The 19,771-nt window shown below is 39.0% G+C and overlaps 1 protein-coding gene across 1 annotated transcript; it reads right to left on the reverse strand.

Annotated features, from left to right (window-relative positions):
* Window positions 1-7,779: 7,779 nt before the first annotated feature.
* PM20D2 (peptidase M20 domain containing 2) lies at window positions 7,780-19,724 on the reverse strand (the record flags this gene model as incomplete). Its single annotated transcript, XM_010011457.1, has 6 exons — window positions 7,780-7,982; window positions 8,773-8,880; window positions 13,039-13,174; window positions 14,379-14,533; window positions 17,147-17,289; window positions 19,576-19,724. Coding segments are annotated over 6 exons (894 nt in total), but the record flags the coding sequence as incomplete, so codon positions are not given.
* Between the last annotated feature and the right edge of the window lie 47 nt (window positions 19,725-19,771).

The following is a 19,771-nucleotide window of genomic DNA, read 5'->3' on the forward strand; positions in this document are numbered from 1 at the left end:
TAGCCACAGAGCATTGTGACACTCAATGGAAGTGCAGCCTCACAGGCTAACAGAGAAAACGGAGAATTGTTTTAATTGGAAGGAAGATTGATTTTTTTTCAGCATTTAATTTTTTTATTAGTAAAACTCACTTGTGGCATAAATAATTGTGCAAGTTATTGTGCATTTCAGCAAAATAGAGGCGATACCATCTGAAGTTTTATACTTAAAGCTGTGCTACTGTTCCTTCTTGTGCCTCACAGGCCACTGTAAACTCTTTTAATAAGTGACTATAATTGCCAGTTGCTTATATATAGTGCATCCTCCATTTTGTGCCCCTGAAATCCTAATTCTTTCAGGACCTGAGTGCGTGCATGCATCTTTCAGTTCAGCAGACCTCTACGCATTCGATAATAGTAAATGCAAGAATATGCAAATACTTGCATGTTTGGAGGATGAGGTCAGAAACGGTCATTACAAACACAAACCATCCAGTACTGGAAAACATTTTGGCAAGGTTAATGCTAGCTATAGCTTGTTTTCACTGTTTAATGCATGCTGCTCTCACAGTACTGCACTGGCAAGTCCACATAGGAATACTTTCAGACTTGTGCTTTGTCCTGATTATATTTAAAACAAAGAAATCTTTCTAAACTGTTTCGACTATCTTTTTAAAGTATGACTTGCAATGTACATTTACTAAGAACAGCGCTAATCAAATCCTCTGGGAAACACACAAGCTCTCCTTGGATCTGCTTATTTGGGTCAGTGGGAGTTCTCCTCTTGAGTTTCCTGGGAGAGGAAACAGGTCTCTACAAAACGATCCAGTGAAGACAACCAGGTATCTACAAAGAGCAAAACTACTCCGGGAGAAGCCTCTTTCCTCTGAGATAGTCTGGGCATTACTGGTCTGTACAGCCCAAGAACCTGTTGCAGTCTGTAGAGCCACCAGTAGCTGTTATTTGCTCCCAGGAAAAGCCTAGTTCATCTGGTTTTTAGTAAGAGCATAAATAGAAAGGTGCTCAACAGGTGACAAAGTGGTAGAAAGGACTTTATACTTGAGTTACTAAAGATACCATGCCAAAAACTTCAGAGTGAAGTAAAAATGAGCTTCCACCACAAGGCAGCAGCTCTACTGCAGACCCGGGTACAAGTAACCAACTCTGCTTTCACTCTGTATCTATCTCCCTGGCACCCTGCAGCCCACTGTGCCCTTAAAGCGGGCTCAGCATCTTCCAGGGCAGGAGCAAAGACACACAGCTGGAGCTGGGAGCACTTGGCATTGACTTAAGTCCCAGCTCTCCATCACAGTTTCTGCAGAGCAGCCAGTCAGTACAAATACTCCGTATGGAAAAGGCAAAATCTGTAAGAAAGAAGTAATAAAATAGTTCAGGAAGACAAGAATCAGTTGAATGGAATCAGGGGCCTTCACAATAAGAGGTGCACCAAAGGTGTGTCAGAAAGCGTGGTCATTCAGTTGGTCTGCTGCCATGTGCTATACACCTACATGCACAAAGCTGAGGGTTTGGATTAACAGGACTCTGAACACATGCACACTTTCGCATGCAATTACCAAATTCATTACTCCCTGCACAGCAGCTGCTGTTGTCTCTTACAGGTGGAGCTGCTCTGAGAATCAGACCAAAGCAGTTGTGTCTCTAAAAGGAAAGTGAATCTTCTGACATGAGATCTGCCCTGGCCTGACTGATCAGCCGCTCTGCCGTCAGGCTTGTGACACAGACGTTGCAGCTAGCTGAACGCTGCTGGCTGTTGCTTTTACTTCCTATGTAAACATACACAGCCTTTCTTACAACTGCTAAGATCATGATGTGCAAAATGACCTATGCTCATCTTGCCCTTACAGCCTACTCTCAGGAGGCAAGGCAATGAAATCACGAAAGTTAAAAGCCATTAAGACACCCCCATCCATAAGATAGTATACTACTCATTTCTACATAGCTGCTTTTTTTTCCACATACACATACTTGGTTTCATTTTATCAGGTTTCCTTCATGTCATATTATTCTTCAGCAGATTTTTTCAATACATTAAAACAATTTCTTAAACCATAAATGTTTCAAAGGTAGAAAGGTCACTCTGGCAAAAGCAGAGGAAAGACTGACCACCCTACCTTATTCTTTGCTACGATGGCACCTTCCCCCACAAAGAGCTCCAAGATTCCTTGGGCACTACTTGCACAGGAATGCATTTAGATTCTCAGTATTGTAAAAACCCATTTACTCCTACAATTTAAGAAGAGCATGAACAGGAGTGCCAGATATTTTAGTCAGCTCTCCAGCTTCGTAAGAAGCTTAATGCTATGTAGTTTGCTGCAGTACTGTACATTCCTTTATAGACTCCTTAATCTCATACCATGTATGTTATTTGGCATCTGACCAGTACGTGTATAAGGGAGATTCTGAAGATAAGAATGGGAGCTAGCATGTTGAACTCCCTGGCTTTCACTGGGAGACTGGTTTCCAACTTCCCAAGTGATTTTCAAAGTTTCCCTTCCAGCGCACCAACCTGAACAGATTCCCCGACCACCATGATGGATTTACATTTGTGAATCTATTTGTGTTTTATTTTGGGAAACTCTAGTGCCTTTTCAGTCTTATATAAATGTGTATATAGATGTATTCTATAAGTACAGGATATGTCATATACAGGCAGTGTTTGCTATCAACAAGTGTACTCATTAAACATATTTACATACACCACTTTTTGTCTTTTAGCCTTTCAATGCATGGGTTTTGTACCCAGTCATCAACACCCTGCTCCTTTCCACATCCACAAGAAATCAGTGATTTGTTTGGGTTTTTTTATTTCTAGAAGCACTCAAAATTACAATAAAACTTCACATTTGTACAGCATTGTGCGTTTTCTATCTTCAAACGAACGATCTTCATGAGAGTGATTATATATGTACATTAAGCCTTTTTGCTCAGGACCTGATCTGGTCAAACACCAAATGGATAGACTCTAGACCTGCCTGTGAGCACATCTGGATTAAGAGTTTTGGAGCCTTTTAGAAGTCATTAAGGATGCTGGTAATTACTGATAGGGTGAAGCAGCAAGGAGGTAGATTTCACTCAGTGTTAGAATAGTGAGAAGGCACAAAGAAAGATAGATGATCTTTCCTTCCCCAGTAACAGGATATTCTCATAATAATCAAATCATTAGGCATCTCCCTCTCTCCATGCTGCATGCCCAAGAAAGTGATTCTCTCAGTACAAACCAGATCCAAACTCTCTGCAAGCCCTGAGGAGCAAGTACAAACCCCCCGGGATTCCCCTCTCCTGCACTTGCTCATATGTTGTTGGTGGAGCACTGAATCAGCATCAAAGAGAAATTAAAAGCAGCTGCGAGACACTCATACTGCACATCCCACAATGGGACACAAGTAGCTCACTGTCTGAACATGAGGGCTGTTCAGACACTGAAACAAATACATGAAAGTCAAAATGTAGGGTGTGAAGCATGTTTCAGTCTCCAAGAACCAAAAGTGTATATATAAAACAGGAAAACTAAGGAAAATTACAACTCCTGATGACTTTTAAATACTTATTAGACAGTTCTGAAACAAGGCTCAAGCACTGTAATTCTGATGAACATGAACTACATTTGTGTGCTTTTACCCTTCAATAGGGTCTTGAGAAGCTAGGAGATGGGCTGTGATTACATTTGCCCATTACCTTTGAGACTAAACAGCTGAAAAGGTAACTTTGCACAGGTACACTAGAGCAATCATATGTGATAGCACTGCATAAACAGCTGTTAAGACTATCCACAGCCATGCGGACTTCATCCTTTCCTAAGACTGAGGCATTTGGCTTCACACTGCATTTTTAAATAAGGACTTTCAAATGCAGTTGTAGCTGAGAAAAATCTATGCTGAGTTTGTCAGATACTTTTGGCTTCCATTAGCACTTAAAGGAATCTAAAATTGCAGCAATCTTACCAATGTTTTCATAGTAGAGAGTTTGGGTAATAACTCTTCAGAGGGATGCACCCTTGCTCCCTTAATAAAAACAAGATGTGGGTGCCAGCAACAGTCAAACGGACAGGCTGGTGGACAAAGGTCCTGTGGATGGCTGTTACTTTCAGGACCAGGAAATAAAAATCCTTTGGGAAAACCAGGAAATCATGTAGACTGACATTTTTATTTTAGAATTATTTAATCCTAAACATGTTGCTCTAAATAAAAATCTGTTTTGAAGAATGCTGTTAGCAAGTTATGAGATCACTCAATGAATACTAGCCAAAGACCCACTTTGACAGCTAATGCGTTATGGCTCTGCAGTCAAAGAGCAAGACTGTTCCTCTGAAGAAATGTAATAAGGCACAGGGCATTCAATGGCAATAAACTGATTACAGAAGCATGATCCACAAGAACATAAAGCTGCTTCCCATTTACTGTTGGAAGGAAGGCTACTGGACCCTTCTGCACCACCTAGCTCAACTCAGCAGGTTACAACTTCCCTCCTTCAAATCTCCTCATGGAAAGTAATCCATTGCATTTCATGGTTTATTTTTCATTTTATTTTAAGCCAGGCCTTTTACTCCAGTTCTAGGAAAGACATTAAATAAGGAAGCACTGTAGTTGGTAGGGCAGAGGCTTTAAGTTCTTCATGAAGTCTGGACATATGACCTCATCCTTAAAAAGCTGTGACTCACATTCAGCTGTTCAGAACCATTCCGGCAATTACAGTTTATTACCTACGCATTTTCATTCATTGCTGAAAGTACTATTCTTGACATATATTCCAATATCCTTAAGTTACAGGCAGCTTGGGGAAGACTGCAGCTAGGGTAGCTTAAAAACCATGCTGCGTATTTTCATAGATTTATGAGCACAAATTACCGAGTTTTATTCCCACAGGAATTAAGTTTCTCTCATATATAGTATCATTGTGATAGTAAAATCCTACCATTAAATCCCAAATTGCTTTAGTTCTAGACCTGAAGAACAGACGTTATGAGGCACAAATCAGAAATAACTTGCCTGGGGAAGTCCAAAGTCTCTACCCTTGAAGGCTTCCAGAATTCAGTGAATGAAGCCAAGCTCACCTGACCTAGTGGTGGCGATAACCCCACTTCAAGCTGGAGGCTGGACCAGGTTTAGCCTCACAGAGATCCTCCAGAGAGCTCTCCCAAGCACCATTCCTATTACCCTATAGATTCCAATATGCTTTAATAGTTAAACCAGCCCTATGATTATAAAGACTAACGTTAAATATTGTATTTGAAGAGTATTAACCCTCACAAAAAACCCTGCTCACTGTGACAGACCAAAATGGAAAGCTTACACACCCTCATTCTTACATAATCATACCAAACCAGGGGAGGAATCAAACATGCTATTCAAATGAAGTCATGCAGCACCCCAATATTAATCAAAGGACAAGAAAATTCGGTCACAATTAAATTGCTTTATTGATATCAACTCATCTTTAATCAGCACTTCAGTTTCATTTTAATTCCAGCAATGATTACAACAAAATGAGGACATGACTGTAATTCAGAAATGCTTAATTAAATGATCTTGGGCATGATGCAGCCAACAGCCAGCTAGTCTGGACAAAGAGACCTGAGAAGGCTATAACACACATCAGCCTGTAGGAAACAACAATGCAGCATGTATTGCCATCACTAAGATCCCAATACTCCATCTTAAAAACAGCAAAGCAAGAAGGTAAGCAGTTCACGCAGAAGGAAATAAAAAGACACTCATGCTAAGGAAATTCACAAACCAGCTTGTTAATCCAATAGAACTTAATGACCTGTAACTGTGCCTGAGAACTGGCAAGGCAGGATTTAAGTTAAAAGTTGCAAAGTTCCTTTGACAAACCTTGGACCAAATTTCAGCTGGATTTAGTAACCAACTTATGATCCTGGACACACTTACAACTCAAGAGTCCAACCCTCACCTGTTTCATGTTTTCATCTGTCAAACCTGCCTGCTACTGAAAGCAAAGACACTGGTGTAAGGACAGATCATCTTGGAACCTGGACTACTTACAGTCATGCTCAATTCTTCAAGTAACTGGCTTGTAATACAAAACAAACCCCTTTAACTGTGCCTCTAGTTCCCAGATATGCAGTTACTTTTTCAAAGGACATGGAGCATTTAATACTTTTAACAAATAGCCTGTATCCTATCAGTACGAACACAGAGGCTGAAGTATCAGAAAGTCTAAAAACTGTCAAATTGTTGTCTACACAACATATAGATGCTGTATAGTCATACTTTTTTCCCCCCTCTAAGAAGGGAAAGTCTTAAAAGAATTCTTAAGCAGCAGCTGGAGGGCTGTGTTAAGAAGTATGCAGAAATGCAGAGGGAGTGCACAGTTAAGCCAAGGAATTTGTTTCTTTCCAAAATTAGAAATTGAATATAAAAATTAATAGAATATAAATTCTGATTAGAATTCTAGGGTTCACCATTTAGAGACTGGTTCTGTTAAAAACAACGTTTCTGAAATTATTTTGGGTATTCCAACTTCCTGGGGAATACAGTTGGCCTGACGTCTTTTCAGAAGCTTGCTATAACACCCACGCCTAGGAAAATGTTAGCCAGTAAGCTGCTTCTTCACTCAGTCTGTCCATTGACTCAGCAATCTGTATCTGAACAAAAGATTAGTTCCTTCTCTATGTATTCAAGTGATCCTTTAAAAACTGAGTTAGAAAAAAATTCCTAACATGTTTGGACACACTGAACACCAACCTAGGTAAAATCTGCAACATTAGTGTTTCTGGGAAGCAAAATAACAAGGCTTAAACAGATTAAGACAGAGGAAGTACAACTGGCACGACTTAACACATCTACGTATCTTACGGGACATAGGAACAAACAGGTTTGAGAAGTCAGCTCCTGCACAAGCAATCGTCAGTGCAAACTTCTCAAGAGCTTATGTGGTTTGCACACAACCAGTTTAAGGTTAGCTTTATTTACTGCTTCACAGCACCAGGCATGCAACTTTGTGAAGAAGATTCCCACTGTGGTAGCTAGATTTATACAGATCCTTCCGATGAGTTAGGCTAGTGCAGCATCTTGTGTGCACACTGGTACTGCCTCTGAGTACAACTTAAAAAAGGAGCACGTGCATTTCTTTGCAGTGGTTTAAACATGTTAATTTAAACAAACAAACATTTAGTTGCTTTCCAATTTGTTGATCAATGACTTCTCCACACCTCCAAAACTGTTAGGAGGCACGTCAATGCATTCCAGGACAATCAACCTTTACAGATGCCATTTCCATACAAATGGTCCTCCTCCATTGCTAGCAGTTACTCTTGTCAAAACCAGGCAAGCTTACAAATATGCACCCTTCTTTCCAGTGAAATCAGCTCAGGTTTTAAGCCTCTATCTTGTCCCAAGAAAAAGTGACTGGCCAGATAGAAATGCTTCATAGATCTGATTCAGCCTTTGATTACCAAGTTAATAGAGCTTATTTTAGAACCAGCATTTCCAGGTAGATGTCGTATTTCCCCTATGAACAGTATTACTTTAGCAATACATAGAAAATCACTGACAAGGATCTAAACACCATCCTTCATTCAACACCGCAACTTAAAGACCACATACTTGAGATGTCTCTCTAAAGTTCATCCCCATATTGAATACAGCAAACATTACAGCCAGTTGAAACTGAATGGTTTTGAAAGCAATGATACTATTTGCTTCTCCTAAAGTTCCCCCAAAAATTCGACATTTCTTCAGCTATGTGTTTATCAGCCCTTCTGGGATTTAAGTACAGCATCTCCATGAAGTCAATCCTACTGAAAGAAGTTGAATAAAGTTTAATGTGATGCACTTGCTCCTATGCCAACTCCAGATTCTTTGTTAGGTTCTACTGGGTTTATTTGCCCCTCTTCTTTTAGCTTCACCTGTCTAAAGTCTTCCCTGACTTCTTCTAGCAGACCTGGCTTGAAAATGACATCCAGTGCTGTCATTGCCAAAGCTTTTGCTGTGCGCAAAGCATAGAACTGAGCATTCTGTGACCCTGCAGAAAAGTATTAAGAGAAATTTCAGGTTAGACTACTAGTATTAGTTACAAACCACCAGCATAAGGCATATTCTGTGAGATCTTCAAGTTTCAATTGCAAGAACAGTTTCTTAAAAACCTACTTGCAGGAAGTATGTCTATTTTCTGATGCCTCAGAACAAATTTTCACATGCAAGTACTTAACTTTCTGCTGCTGACACAAACAACTAAGACTGAAATCAGAAGAGTGAGTGTTCACATTTTCCTTTTTAGAAAATGTAGAGTTTTATACTATTATCTCTACTACATTTCCAGAGTATTGTGCTTTAGGAGTAAAAATTACTTCCACCTTTTGGCTCATGTTTAGAAGCTCTTCTGAATATGCTGCTAGGGATAATAATTCTCATTTCTTCTGTCTAGATGGTACACTAAGGTGTGTACACACGAGTGGCCGTCCTTCCCATATACATTTAGCTTTAAACACAAAAATAGAAATTTACATTTTGTCTGCTTTTTTCTCTAACTCTACAGTTAACTAAGTTAATTATCAGGGTCCATATTCAGCTCAGATCCCACCATGCTTGAAGAAGGCAACTCAATTTCGCATGTAGCCACTTTCAGATCTAGTACTTACAGTTTTATACATTTACTACACAGTATATTTGAATACCACAGACGCACATGAAAGATTTAATCCTGTGAACTTCAAATAATTTCCAGATTTGCCGTAGTGAAGAGTTAGGAATCAGTCCCTACAAGGCACAAGGGTTCCAAATACAAACCTCTAGCCCTTTTCACTTCCACTCACCTGCAGCTTCTGTGTACTGCTCAGTATGATTCAGTGCATCAGAGCCAATATAAAAATAAGGATGAAGCCCAGGGACTACAAACGTAACATTTCCAAAGTCTGTGGAACCTAGAAGCAGCATAGAAATTTTCTTAATGAAATGCTGAAAGAGCTCTGAATGCTGTAAGAAAATGCATGATAGGTATTATCTCCAGCCCATATCTAAAACGGAATATCCTTTACCCCAAATACTAAAGTAAAAGCATTTCTAGTGAGTCATTCATACAAAAGTCTCCACCAAGATATTTTCTCTAATTAGCAATCTTCAGATGCTGCTCTCCACTGTGCTTATGATCAATAATCAGTTACTGAACTGCACGGAAGATTTACCAGCATGTCCCTATTCCACTTACTGTTAAGTTTTTATCAAGCATCTCCTGATAGTAAGCTGTTAATTCAGAAACAATGAAAGCTGCAAACCTTGTGAGTTTCAGCAGTTCAGCTATTTTCCTGCTACAGCCCATTTTCACCAGTATTCAAATATTCAGCATTAGACAGGGGACTCTGAAGTAGGAACAATCTACCTTTAAACAGAATCAGATCGAGAACCATTTTTTTCCTGTGCCTTTTGATTATTCTCAGTGATGGAAACCTCAGCAGCGCAAACACTCTTGAAATAACAAGATCAGAACTAAACTCCAGACAAGATGCAGATGCCTTATAGACATAAAATTCTTGATAGCAATCCTGCAGATTTTAATGCTTTCATGCTAAGCATTTTCGGTATTAGCTAGTGATAGTACCTATCTCACAGTACTGCCTTTTCTAATGATTCCATCCAGAAGCAGTAGATTCTTCATAGTAAATCATCCAAGAATTTGCAAGCATTCCCTCTCCCCCTTTTTATTAACCCAAACAGGCAACCCACTCACTATTTGTTAGAATGACATTTAGAAGCCAGAGAAATAAGAGAAATCAACATATCAATTACTGTGAAATTCAGATACCAAAGGAAGCAGTTTCATAGTGGGGGAAAATAGGGATGACCAACTAAGATCTCATTTAACATTTTTTCAGGCTAATCAGAGATGCAAGATTTATTTTTTTTCTTGAGCAATGGCATTATTTAGTGACTGTTCTTTAGATATAAAGTTACTTGTAACACATTAGGTAGCCTCCATATCATGGTACTTTATGGAGAGAAGATATCGCTAATGTCTTAAGATTCAGTAATGAAATGATTGAAGAATACAGATTTTACTTGGAAGCATACAGTTACTAAAACTGAGTCCACAGAGCCTACATAATGTGATCAAATAGGACAAGACTAGCATGCTTTTTGCTCTGCCTACAAATGGAAGCAGCAATGCTTGTCCAAAACCATGATCTCTTCACGTAAGTTCAGTATGCATCTGAAGAAAATCCAACTCTTGGCACAGCAACAAGTTATTTCAATTTTCAGTAGTCTACACTACTGTTCCATTCTTTGGTCAGTCTGGAAAGACAAGCCAGAAGTCTAGAAGTTCTGCCTACTCCAGACTAGGCCAAGAGTTCTAAACTTGCTTTACTAAGTCCTAATACAGAAACTGCTGGAAAGACTGTGTTGGTCTTTTTCCCTGCTTTCACTCAGCAAATGAAGCCTTAGAAATTTCAGTGCACCCCAGCTCTTGGTCATGTAATTCCACTTAAATTTATATCCATATTCAATCTACTATTAGTCCACAAGTTACTTTTGCTGAATGTAAAGGATTTAAACTTGGTATTTTCTAGCAGGATGGAGAGCTTACCAAGCCAAAATCCAGGCAGCTTTTCATAAAAATGTGACAGTCAAACCTTCCCTTCTTTCAGAAAAAAATGTTACACCCTTTGGTGGTATTAACCTAGTGCCATGTTTAAAACATCAGGTGCTCCAATGGTTTCCACGCAAACATCTGGAACTGTACGCTTGCTAGAGGTATACCAACCAGGATTCCTTCTAGAGGCATAAATAACTGCGCAGTTATCAATGCAATATATAGACTTGTGCACTACCTTCAACAGAAAGGTACTGGGGTTCCAGCCTCTCAAAAATATATCCTGAAGCTGACACAGAAGCCTCAAGTCACTGAGCACATAATGGAAGTCAGTATTACCACAAACGTGAATGGAGGGGAAAATGCAGAAGATTCCATGAAGCATTTATACACAGCCCCAAACTTCAAAAGTGATATTTTCAAAATATACTGGCTCCTTAAGATCATCTGTATCAGTCTTGTTCACAGGAAGCCAATGAATCCCATAAATGCTAAAAATAAAGTTATCTCAAGAGTGGACACCTCAACTGAGGCATGCTAAACTAAGCCCTCTGCTTTGAGAGGTTATCAACATCCTGGAGTTGAGCCACCCTACCAGCAGAAGGAGAAACAGGTTATGGCACCCAGTCAAAGCTAACTCAGATTCACATTATCTCACATCATCCTGCCTGTGTGCCAAATGAGCGGAGTGCGCACAAGGCACACATAATGTAGTGTGATTTGATGGACTGAAGGAATTCTTTGTGATGCTTAGCTGCCTAGAGCGATACCTGTGAGCAGACCGATACTAATACCCATGTAGAGGTGGCAGCGAGTATGCTCATCTGTTAACGACTTTTCTGCTGCACAGACATGGAGAAGCAACTGAGCTATCTTCCTTCCCTTTCAACAGAAGAAACTGATATCCTAAAAGAAAACATTGAAAACCATATGAAAACTAAACAGAAATAGAGGTCTTGGAAAAAGATGAGACAAAACACTCAACCCCCCCCCAAAAAGGGTAGCATACAAAATTCCACTCCTATATCTCTAGAGATTGTGCTTTGTTATCACTCCTGAAGCCCCACTGCAAAAATTCAGAGGAGCAGCTGTGGAAAGAAAATTCAGTGAAGCCTACTGCAGTGTGAGATAAAAAAAAGCAGTTGCTCAAGCACATTTTGACATTTGACAAGCAATTTAAGGACAGGACAGGCATAGGAGGAGTTTCAGTTTAACCAACTTAACAGTTAATATTTTGCATATCATGTAAGTTACATATGAAGGTACTACTACAATTAGGTATCCGTACTAAATTCATTAGAAGTCCTCTGAATGCAAGATCACCAGTATTCAGCATCTTCACCCTTAAACCAATGTTTTGAAGGAAGCAACTATGAGACCTCCAGAAAGTTTCATTAAACATTGTAAGTAACATTCCTCAGCCCCTTTCTTAGGCTAAATGAGCAATGTAGTAAATCTTACTCATACCACACAGAAGAAAAAAGTTTACAGAGAACTCTGTCCCCAAACACCAAGATCTCAACTGTCCAAATATAATCTGCATTTAATATAGAGAAAATCAGTACTGCAATCAAACTAATTAGAATAACAACTTTTTAGTGAGAACAATCTTTTCCTTCTAACTAAAGAGAAAAAACTTTGACATGAGTGAAGCAAAACTGTTCATATATACAATTATGACCAGTAGCAAAGATTATAAAATATCATCAGCAGGTTAAGACTTCCAATAGAACTCCTGCAGAAAAATTATGAAAAAATAAGTTATGGGTAATGAGAAACCCGCCTGAGCTTTCAAGAATTCACATTCCTATTACTATAGCTTTGAGAGATCAAGAAAGTGAAATCGTTTGAGACATAGTCAAGACGCAGAAGTGAACACCTACTTCAACAGTACCCTTTGGAAAACTAATCTGTTGAACTCGTGAACTAAAATTAGAGGCACAGAATTACCTGTTAATGGAAAGAGGTTTAAATTAGGGTTACTGAGATGCTTAAACTTCCACTTAAAGTCTCTTCAAAAACTCCCTCTCAAGTATTACTCAGATGCTGGCAAATTTCTTTACATGTAAGCTTGGAAATATTATTAAATAAGGTTGATGAAAACGAAGTCCAAACTCCATTCACTACAAACTAGGAATCTGTATTTCAAAGCAACAGAATGGGCTGCAATTCATTACACATCCTCAATGCTTTCAGTAAGACTGTTCTTAGCTTTCCATCCCTCCACACCTCCCCCCAGCCAAGCTGTTTCTTACCTGAAATATTTTCAGCAATATTGTCAGAAAATTACCACTGTTGGGAAAGCTTCCTAGCTTCTACAACAAATACAGAAACACAGGCCAGAGGCATGATCCTTTTACAGAGCTTCAACTTTCTAATTTGGCTTTTCCCTCTGACCAAGCTATGTTTAACGTAGTTCTATCCCATTCTTTTATACATTTAAGAGTAGGTCAACTTAAGCTTAAGTCGTAACAAAAAACCCAGATGGAGTTACCTGACAAGCCATTCAAGATAGAGTCTTCTGATATAAATTCTATTCCAAGCTTCTTTCCATTCTCCTTGTAAACTTTCTGCAGGCTCTTATTTGGAAGCACATTGTAGTAATCATTTTCACCACCTTTTATTTCCACCTAGATGAAAAACTTAGTATTATTAGAAATTTTTCTCAACTCAAGCCAGTTTAATGTAAACAATTTAAAGCCAGAAGAAGTAAGTATACATCAATACTTTAAGCCCATGTCAAAACAGACAAATGCCAAGTTTCTTACAAAAATTCAACATTCTGCCAAATATTACCCTTGATCAAAACACAGCTGGTCTTCTATCAAGCTTGCACTAGACAGCCAAATTTCAGAAGCATAAATTTCACTGATAATCATCTCTGAAAACAGTATTATTAAACTACTCAGAAATCAATTTAGGCTTTCACCAAATTTAATTTACTATTGTTTAGAACATGTCCAGTAACAACAGCCCTATTCATAAATGACTTCACACTGGCAAGAAGTTCTGAAATCCTTTCCTAGCTAGAGTGGAGGGGCCATACTAGTAAACAGCATGCAATGCCTCAAATAGACCTTAAATCTCACTAACTCACATTCATATACGCCACACCTCTTTGTTCTGATAAGCACAGACATTTTCTTCACAGCTGTATTAATCAAACCTGTAACTACAGAGCAGGTAGAACCATGTATCTTAGCAATACACTGCAAGGTATTGCTGGAACCAGCTACAGGAGACACTTCCATTTACTGAAAGAAAAAAGTAAGACTGCTAACTGAATCATGGAATGGTTGAAGTTGGAAAACACCTCTGGAAATCATCTTGTCCAACTCCCCTCCTCGAGCAGGGCCACCTAGAGCTGGTTGCCCACGACCATATCAAGGCAGCTTTTGAGTATCTCCAAGGATGGAAATAATAAAATGTCTCCAGGCAAACTCTGCTCCAGCGCTCAGTCACCACAGCATTAACATCAGGAAGAACCTTGTTCACCATGAGGTAAGTAGAACGCTTGAGATAGGTTGGGGGATTTCATCCGTGGAGATGCTCAGAAGTCCACATGGCACCAAGCAAGCTGCTCTAACTGGTCCTCCTCCAAACAGCGGCTAAGACTAGATGACCTCAAGAAGTCTCCCCCAGCCTAGATTCTTCTATGATGCTGTGCCATTCTATTTATAAACCAAAGCTTCCTTTCAGCACACACAGCAGCAAAATAACAAATAGTATATTCCGGCGAAACACCATGCAAACAAATGCTGTTAAGCCTCGATTTCCTTTTCTGGCCTACCTTATCTTCACATATTAAACACATGACCATGCATACATTCTTACTTTGCAACCTGTGGCCAGCGCTGCAGATTTGAAGCAGTTCTCAACCTTCTCTATCAGAACAGAAAGATCTTTCATTGAAGGGGCACGCAAGTAGAATTCCAGCTCAGTGTAAGAAGGAATGATGTTAGGTTTCACACCACCATTTTTTATTACACCTACAGAAAGGGAAAAGCACATTATCAGCATTAACTGCAACTGCTTGATCTTCAGCCCTGTCATGAAACTCTTTGCTCAAGAAGTAAATGTATAAACAAAAACCAACTAATCAGCTGAGCATGAAATACAAAGAATGTCAAAAATACAGTATGTGGACAAAGTTTCTTCATCCCATCAGATTAAGTGGAATGTGTAAATGTTTTTCAGCACAGTTTCATGGTATTCTTTGGTTAGACATCTGTTATAAACCTTAAAGCCAAACCAGCATTTGTAATTAATCCCCTGAAATTCAATGCAGAGTCATAAAGCAAGATGGCTGCCAGTGAAAGAAAATTTTGTTATAAAGGCTGTCTTTGATTCCAACTTTTAAAGGTTTCCAACTTATTTTGCCAGTTTGGAGAGAAACTGAGTAAGCTGCACTGCTGAATAACACTGGAGCAATGTGCATGCTGCAGTGCACAGAACGTTCATTAAATTCCTCATACTAATTCTTTAGAAATATTGGAATGTACAATACAGGTCATTTTATTTCAGAGTCAAGTTTGAGCTGAAACTATTGCCTCAGTGAAACATGTACCAAGTACATAGTTTCAATTATGTCAGAGCCTTAATGTCTAAATATTTCAACAATAAACACTGTAGACACATTAGATTTCAATGCATTAACAGCTAGTTGCTTTTAACAGGATGCTTGTTTTCCTGGCCTCCTACCCTCAATTTATATATATGTGGATTAAGATTTGGTTTCTGTAGAACCTGCAAAACTATCTACTTTAAATGGAAATACTGCTCAAAGCTACTGATGCATGTTGCTGAAACTTGAAACGACAGCACTATCAGGAGGCAAATGGCCAACAAATCTTTACTTTTGGTGCAGAAAAGCTATTAAGACTATGAACGCCCTCTCAAGTAAAACTTTTCCACTCTCAAATATAGCAAAAGTGAAGAAAGTGCTGATTTAAACCACTATCAGTACTAGTCCATAACAAAAGGAACAGCATAGGAAAGGAACCAGCAGGCAATCATGCAAATTTGCATGACACATACTGTAACATCTTCTCAAAACAAGTAACTCAATGAGTAAATAACTCACTTGTATATGGAAATGGATAGAGTCTATGAGTATGTTTACACTTAAATTTCAGAGCAGCTGCAATATGGACTGGGCAGCTTAACTAGCTTAAAAGCAGGCTGCCTGCACACTACTAGTAGCACACAGTTTGCCCTTCTAGATTTAACTTTTTTTCACAACCTGTTTAATACAACTTTCTAAACAGAAAAAGACATCTACATTCCTGTATTTCAAGAAGGCAACATTTACTCATGAAGCATCAGACAAACTCAAACCAACAATATTCAGGTGCATAAAACATGGCTTAGAAATTCCTGACTTCAAGTAATGGAAATTATGTCAGTTTCTGTTAGTGGGTATCTTTTAGAAACTATGAGGAAATTATTTAGGGGTTTATGCTTAGATTCAATAGAAGACTCAGGCACCTCCAACCTTAAACCTGCAACACATGGCTTTCAGACACCAGAACTCATAATTAAGTATCTTGTTTCCTACAAAGCAACAGGATATAGAGGCTATGCCCGCTGTCTGAAATTCCTTTGGGTATTGCTGCACATCAGAACTGCAAATAGCTAGGGCTTCCAGACTCCATCCAGATATCCTGGAGAGAAATACACACATGTATTATACAGCACAAGCACCAAGAGGCATAATGATTAGCTCAGAACTTCTGTATGTGTTTTAAGCTCCTAACAAGTATTCCAAATGGACAGTTCTACATTCAGAAGTCCTGCAGAAATGGCAAGCTTCCTTAATTTCAACCTGGAAAAAAGTTGCATTGGGTACAATAAAGGGAAACCTGGGTTTACAGATGAAGGCCAGCTTCCATGTCAACTTCTGAAACTTTCTCGCTGTACAAGAAGAAATGCATGATGCTGAAAGAGTGCAAGTGAAGCTTAATGGTTAACATGTCTAATTGCAAAAGAGACTTTCGTACTCTGAAGTCTAATAGATATTAAATACTAGAACCCAGTGAACATCTAGTTGACTGGGCTACTAACTAGAACTACAGGCTTCTGCCATCACTTGGTTTTGCACTTCAGCAAATAAATTTCAGTCACTCTAAACCACTGCATCCTTCCAATAAATATCATATAATTAATGGAATGTCTACTACAAAAATGATGCAGTAAGTAACACTTTTCCAGAACCATTTAGTCTTACATCTTTGCAAAAACATGTACATTAAGGAATTCAAGGCCATGTTCCAAAATAAACTTAATACTTTTTTTTATTTTCTTTCTGAACTGCATCTTCCAAGTGTAAAGACTTAAAAATTGCCTAGCATCTACCTAGGTACCAGTGTCCTCTTTGGAACCCGACCTATAAGCCTATTTTCAGAAGTTAGTTCTAGACACTGACGTGATTTTAAAGGTGACAGAAAGCTATTTAAAAGAAATTGTGCTATTTTGTAATACTTGAAGTGACTATAATAATTTAGTGCAATAATGCAATACTTTAAATTGTGGGATTTTGTAAGTTAGTATTTCAACAGCCTAAGCTCTTACTTGCTAGATGTTAGATTTAATGAAGATCTCACCATGAACTCTCCAGGTCGGTTTCATTTGCTGTCTTAAAACAGACAGATTGTTGTATGCAAGAACAGCAGCATCTAATGCATTAACTCCTTCCCAAGGATAAGCAGCAGCATGAGAAGCTTTTCCATAGTATTTCACAGTCACACTAGGAAATAAAAGGCATTGCTTATTTGTTTTCCATTCATGAAGAAAACCTCTAAAATAAAAAGTTCCTTTTGTTCACAGAAACATTTAAGTTTTGTGCAGAAGAACACCAAACAATTTGCCTGGCACTACACTGGTGTAAAGCTGAACTATCCCTGAGCACAGGAAAATGCTGAAAGATTTCTAGAAAACCAATGAGATGTAACTACACCAAGAGCAAATCAGGCAAAAGTTACCAGTAAAACACCACTATACAGCCTCTTCCTGAGAAGTACAGGCTTCACATACTAAATTTCTCCAACACTTTTTTTTGTCGTGCCTACCTGTTCTGAGACTTAAAGCTACTAACATTCTTCTCAGAGGATAATAAACCCTTTTCTCTGAATCAAAATTAGAAGTTGCCTTAATTCTTGTCAAACATACATATGTGTACAGTATATAAGGCAGCAAAAGCACAGTAATAACACCACATATCCATGCCTAATTAACGAAAGTCGAGGTCTAAAAGTGTAGTAAAAGTAAAGACTAGTATAAAATACACATCATTGTGCTACAGCAAAGATATTCTTTCCCTGTACACCTCAAAAATGCTGGTGGAAAGAAATCTAATGTAAAGGCTATCCTCCAGCCTCACAGAAGTCAAAATACTGCAGCTAAACATATGCAGTAAGAATTCATGCATTGCTTCATCCGAGGGCCATTTGTATTAGCCCTACAATTTAATATTTCAAATTAGATGAAAACTTTTTACATGAAAGGCAAATATTAAATACTGATAACTACATAAGATATTGCTATTTATCAAATACACAACTACTAGGTTTTTACCAGTAGCAGAGATTTTAACTAGATCTGTTTGTACTCAATACCCAGTCTTTCACATTAAAAAAACCACCAAAAATCCATCTTCAAGCTCAGAGCGTTCCCCACAACTTGCCTCTTGCCAGAGAGGACCAAACTCACTTGCTTGTCTTGCACAAATGCCAACTTAGCCACTTGTCCTGATCTGACCCCTCACACTGTGAACCATGCTGTGCTAATACCAGAACTTAAACACTGGGCAGCAAAGAGGGACACAATGGAGTGCACTGTTGCAGCAGAAAACACCTCCTGCTACTGCATGCAACCCAAATTAAGTAATGCCCTTTTCCATTCCCCCTCATCCTCCAAGACAACCATACATCCTATTCTGTAAAGTATGAGATGTATTTAAAATTTATTATCATTATGAAATCAAGTTAGAAAACTTATCCATTAAAATCCCAGACCACAATTCATCAAATCAACTCACAAAGGCAGCAGGATAGATCCCTGGATACTTTCCAATAAAAAAGGAGGGAAGAAGGCAAAGTCAAGCAGAAAGTCACACTGCAATTTTTCTTCCCCTCACAAGAAACTTGTGCTTCTTATTAAAAAAAAAAAAAAAAGTTATTTCAGCATTTTCAGCATTCCTTTTCTTGTAGCTCTATTGCTACACAAATGTCACATACTCTCAGAAAAACCCAACAGATTTTGGTGAAAACAAAACCACCCTAAGCCAGTCTAAGAGTATCAGCAGAAGAATCTGGATCCTGCTTGACCAACAACAAATAGGCAGATTAACTGAAGGATAAGGAAAAAAGAATCAGTAAATTCTGGCATGTAACCACCTCAATTATCCCACTGTATTAATTTTACTTCAGACACAAGCCAACTTTCAGAGATTGCAGCTACAGTAGTAATTTAGTGATTAAATTCCTTGGAAACAACTGAAGACCAATCACATAAACACAGTGATGGAATATAACAGAGAGAGCTGGGTAAGGAAGACTCAAGTGTTTCTAACCTTGTCTGTTTTACCATAAAAACTTAGCAGTAACAGAAGGACTTTCAAAACTGATTAAAATAAAAGGCGTACAGAGGACTACGTGACTAGATGATCCAGAAATAAAGGAACTATTATCCATGAGATTCCCTCCAGTTGCTTTTTTTCCCCTCCTTTTCCTTAACAGATGAGATAATGTATGTTTAAAAAGAAACACCCAGAAACATCAGAAGAAAGAATGGATTTTTGGGACACATGCAAGATTATCCCAGTGCAGTCAGGCTGAACACTGCACTTCGGAAGAACGGCGCAGGGTGCCCAGAACCTGGCTCCTTGGCTGACTGCAAACACTTAGCTCATCTGAAGGGCGCCTGCAAGGTCCCCAGCCCTAAGTTCAGCCCCTTCCAAAGCAGTCCCCTTACTAAAAGAGGAGAGAAAAGAAAAAAAAAAGCCAATCCTTTCCACCTGAACCTGCTCACTCACTCGTGCTCGGCCACATCGGGCAGGTAAGCTGCGTTTTCTTGCGAGGGGTGTGCCATAAAAACCACATCCAGGCCATCAAACGCTCCAGCGTTTATCAGGTCTATTTTGCCTCCTCCTTGCTCTTCCGCAGGCGTGCCCAGCACCGTGACCTGCAGCACAAACGCAGACGGTCAGGGCCCGCCGGGCACACGGGGAC

This window comes from Nestor notabilis, unplaced genomic scaffold, assembly GCF_000696875.1.
Source record: "Nestor notabilis isolate BGI_N333 unplaced genomic scaffold, ASM69687v1 scaffold93, whole genome shotgun sequence".
NCBI classification, from domain to species: Eukaryota; Metazoa; Chordata; class Aves; order Psittaciformes; family Psittacidae; genus Nestor; species Nestor notabilis.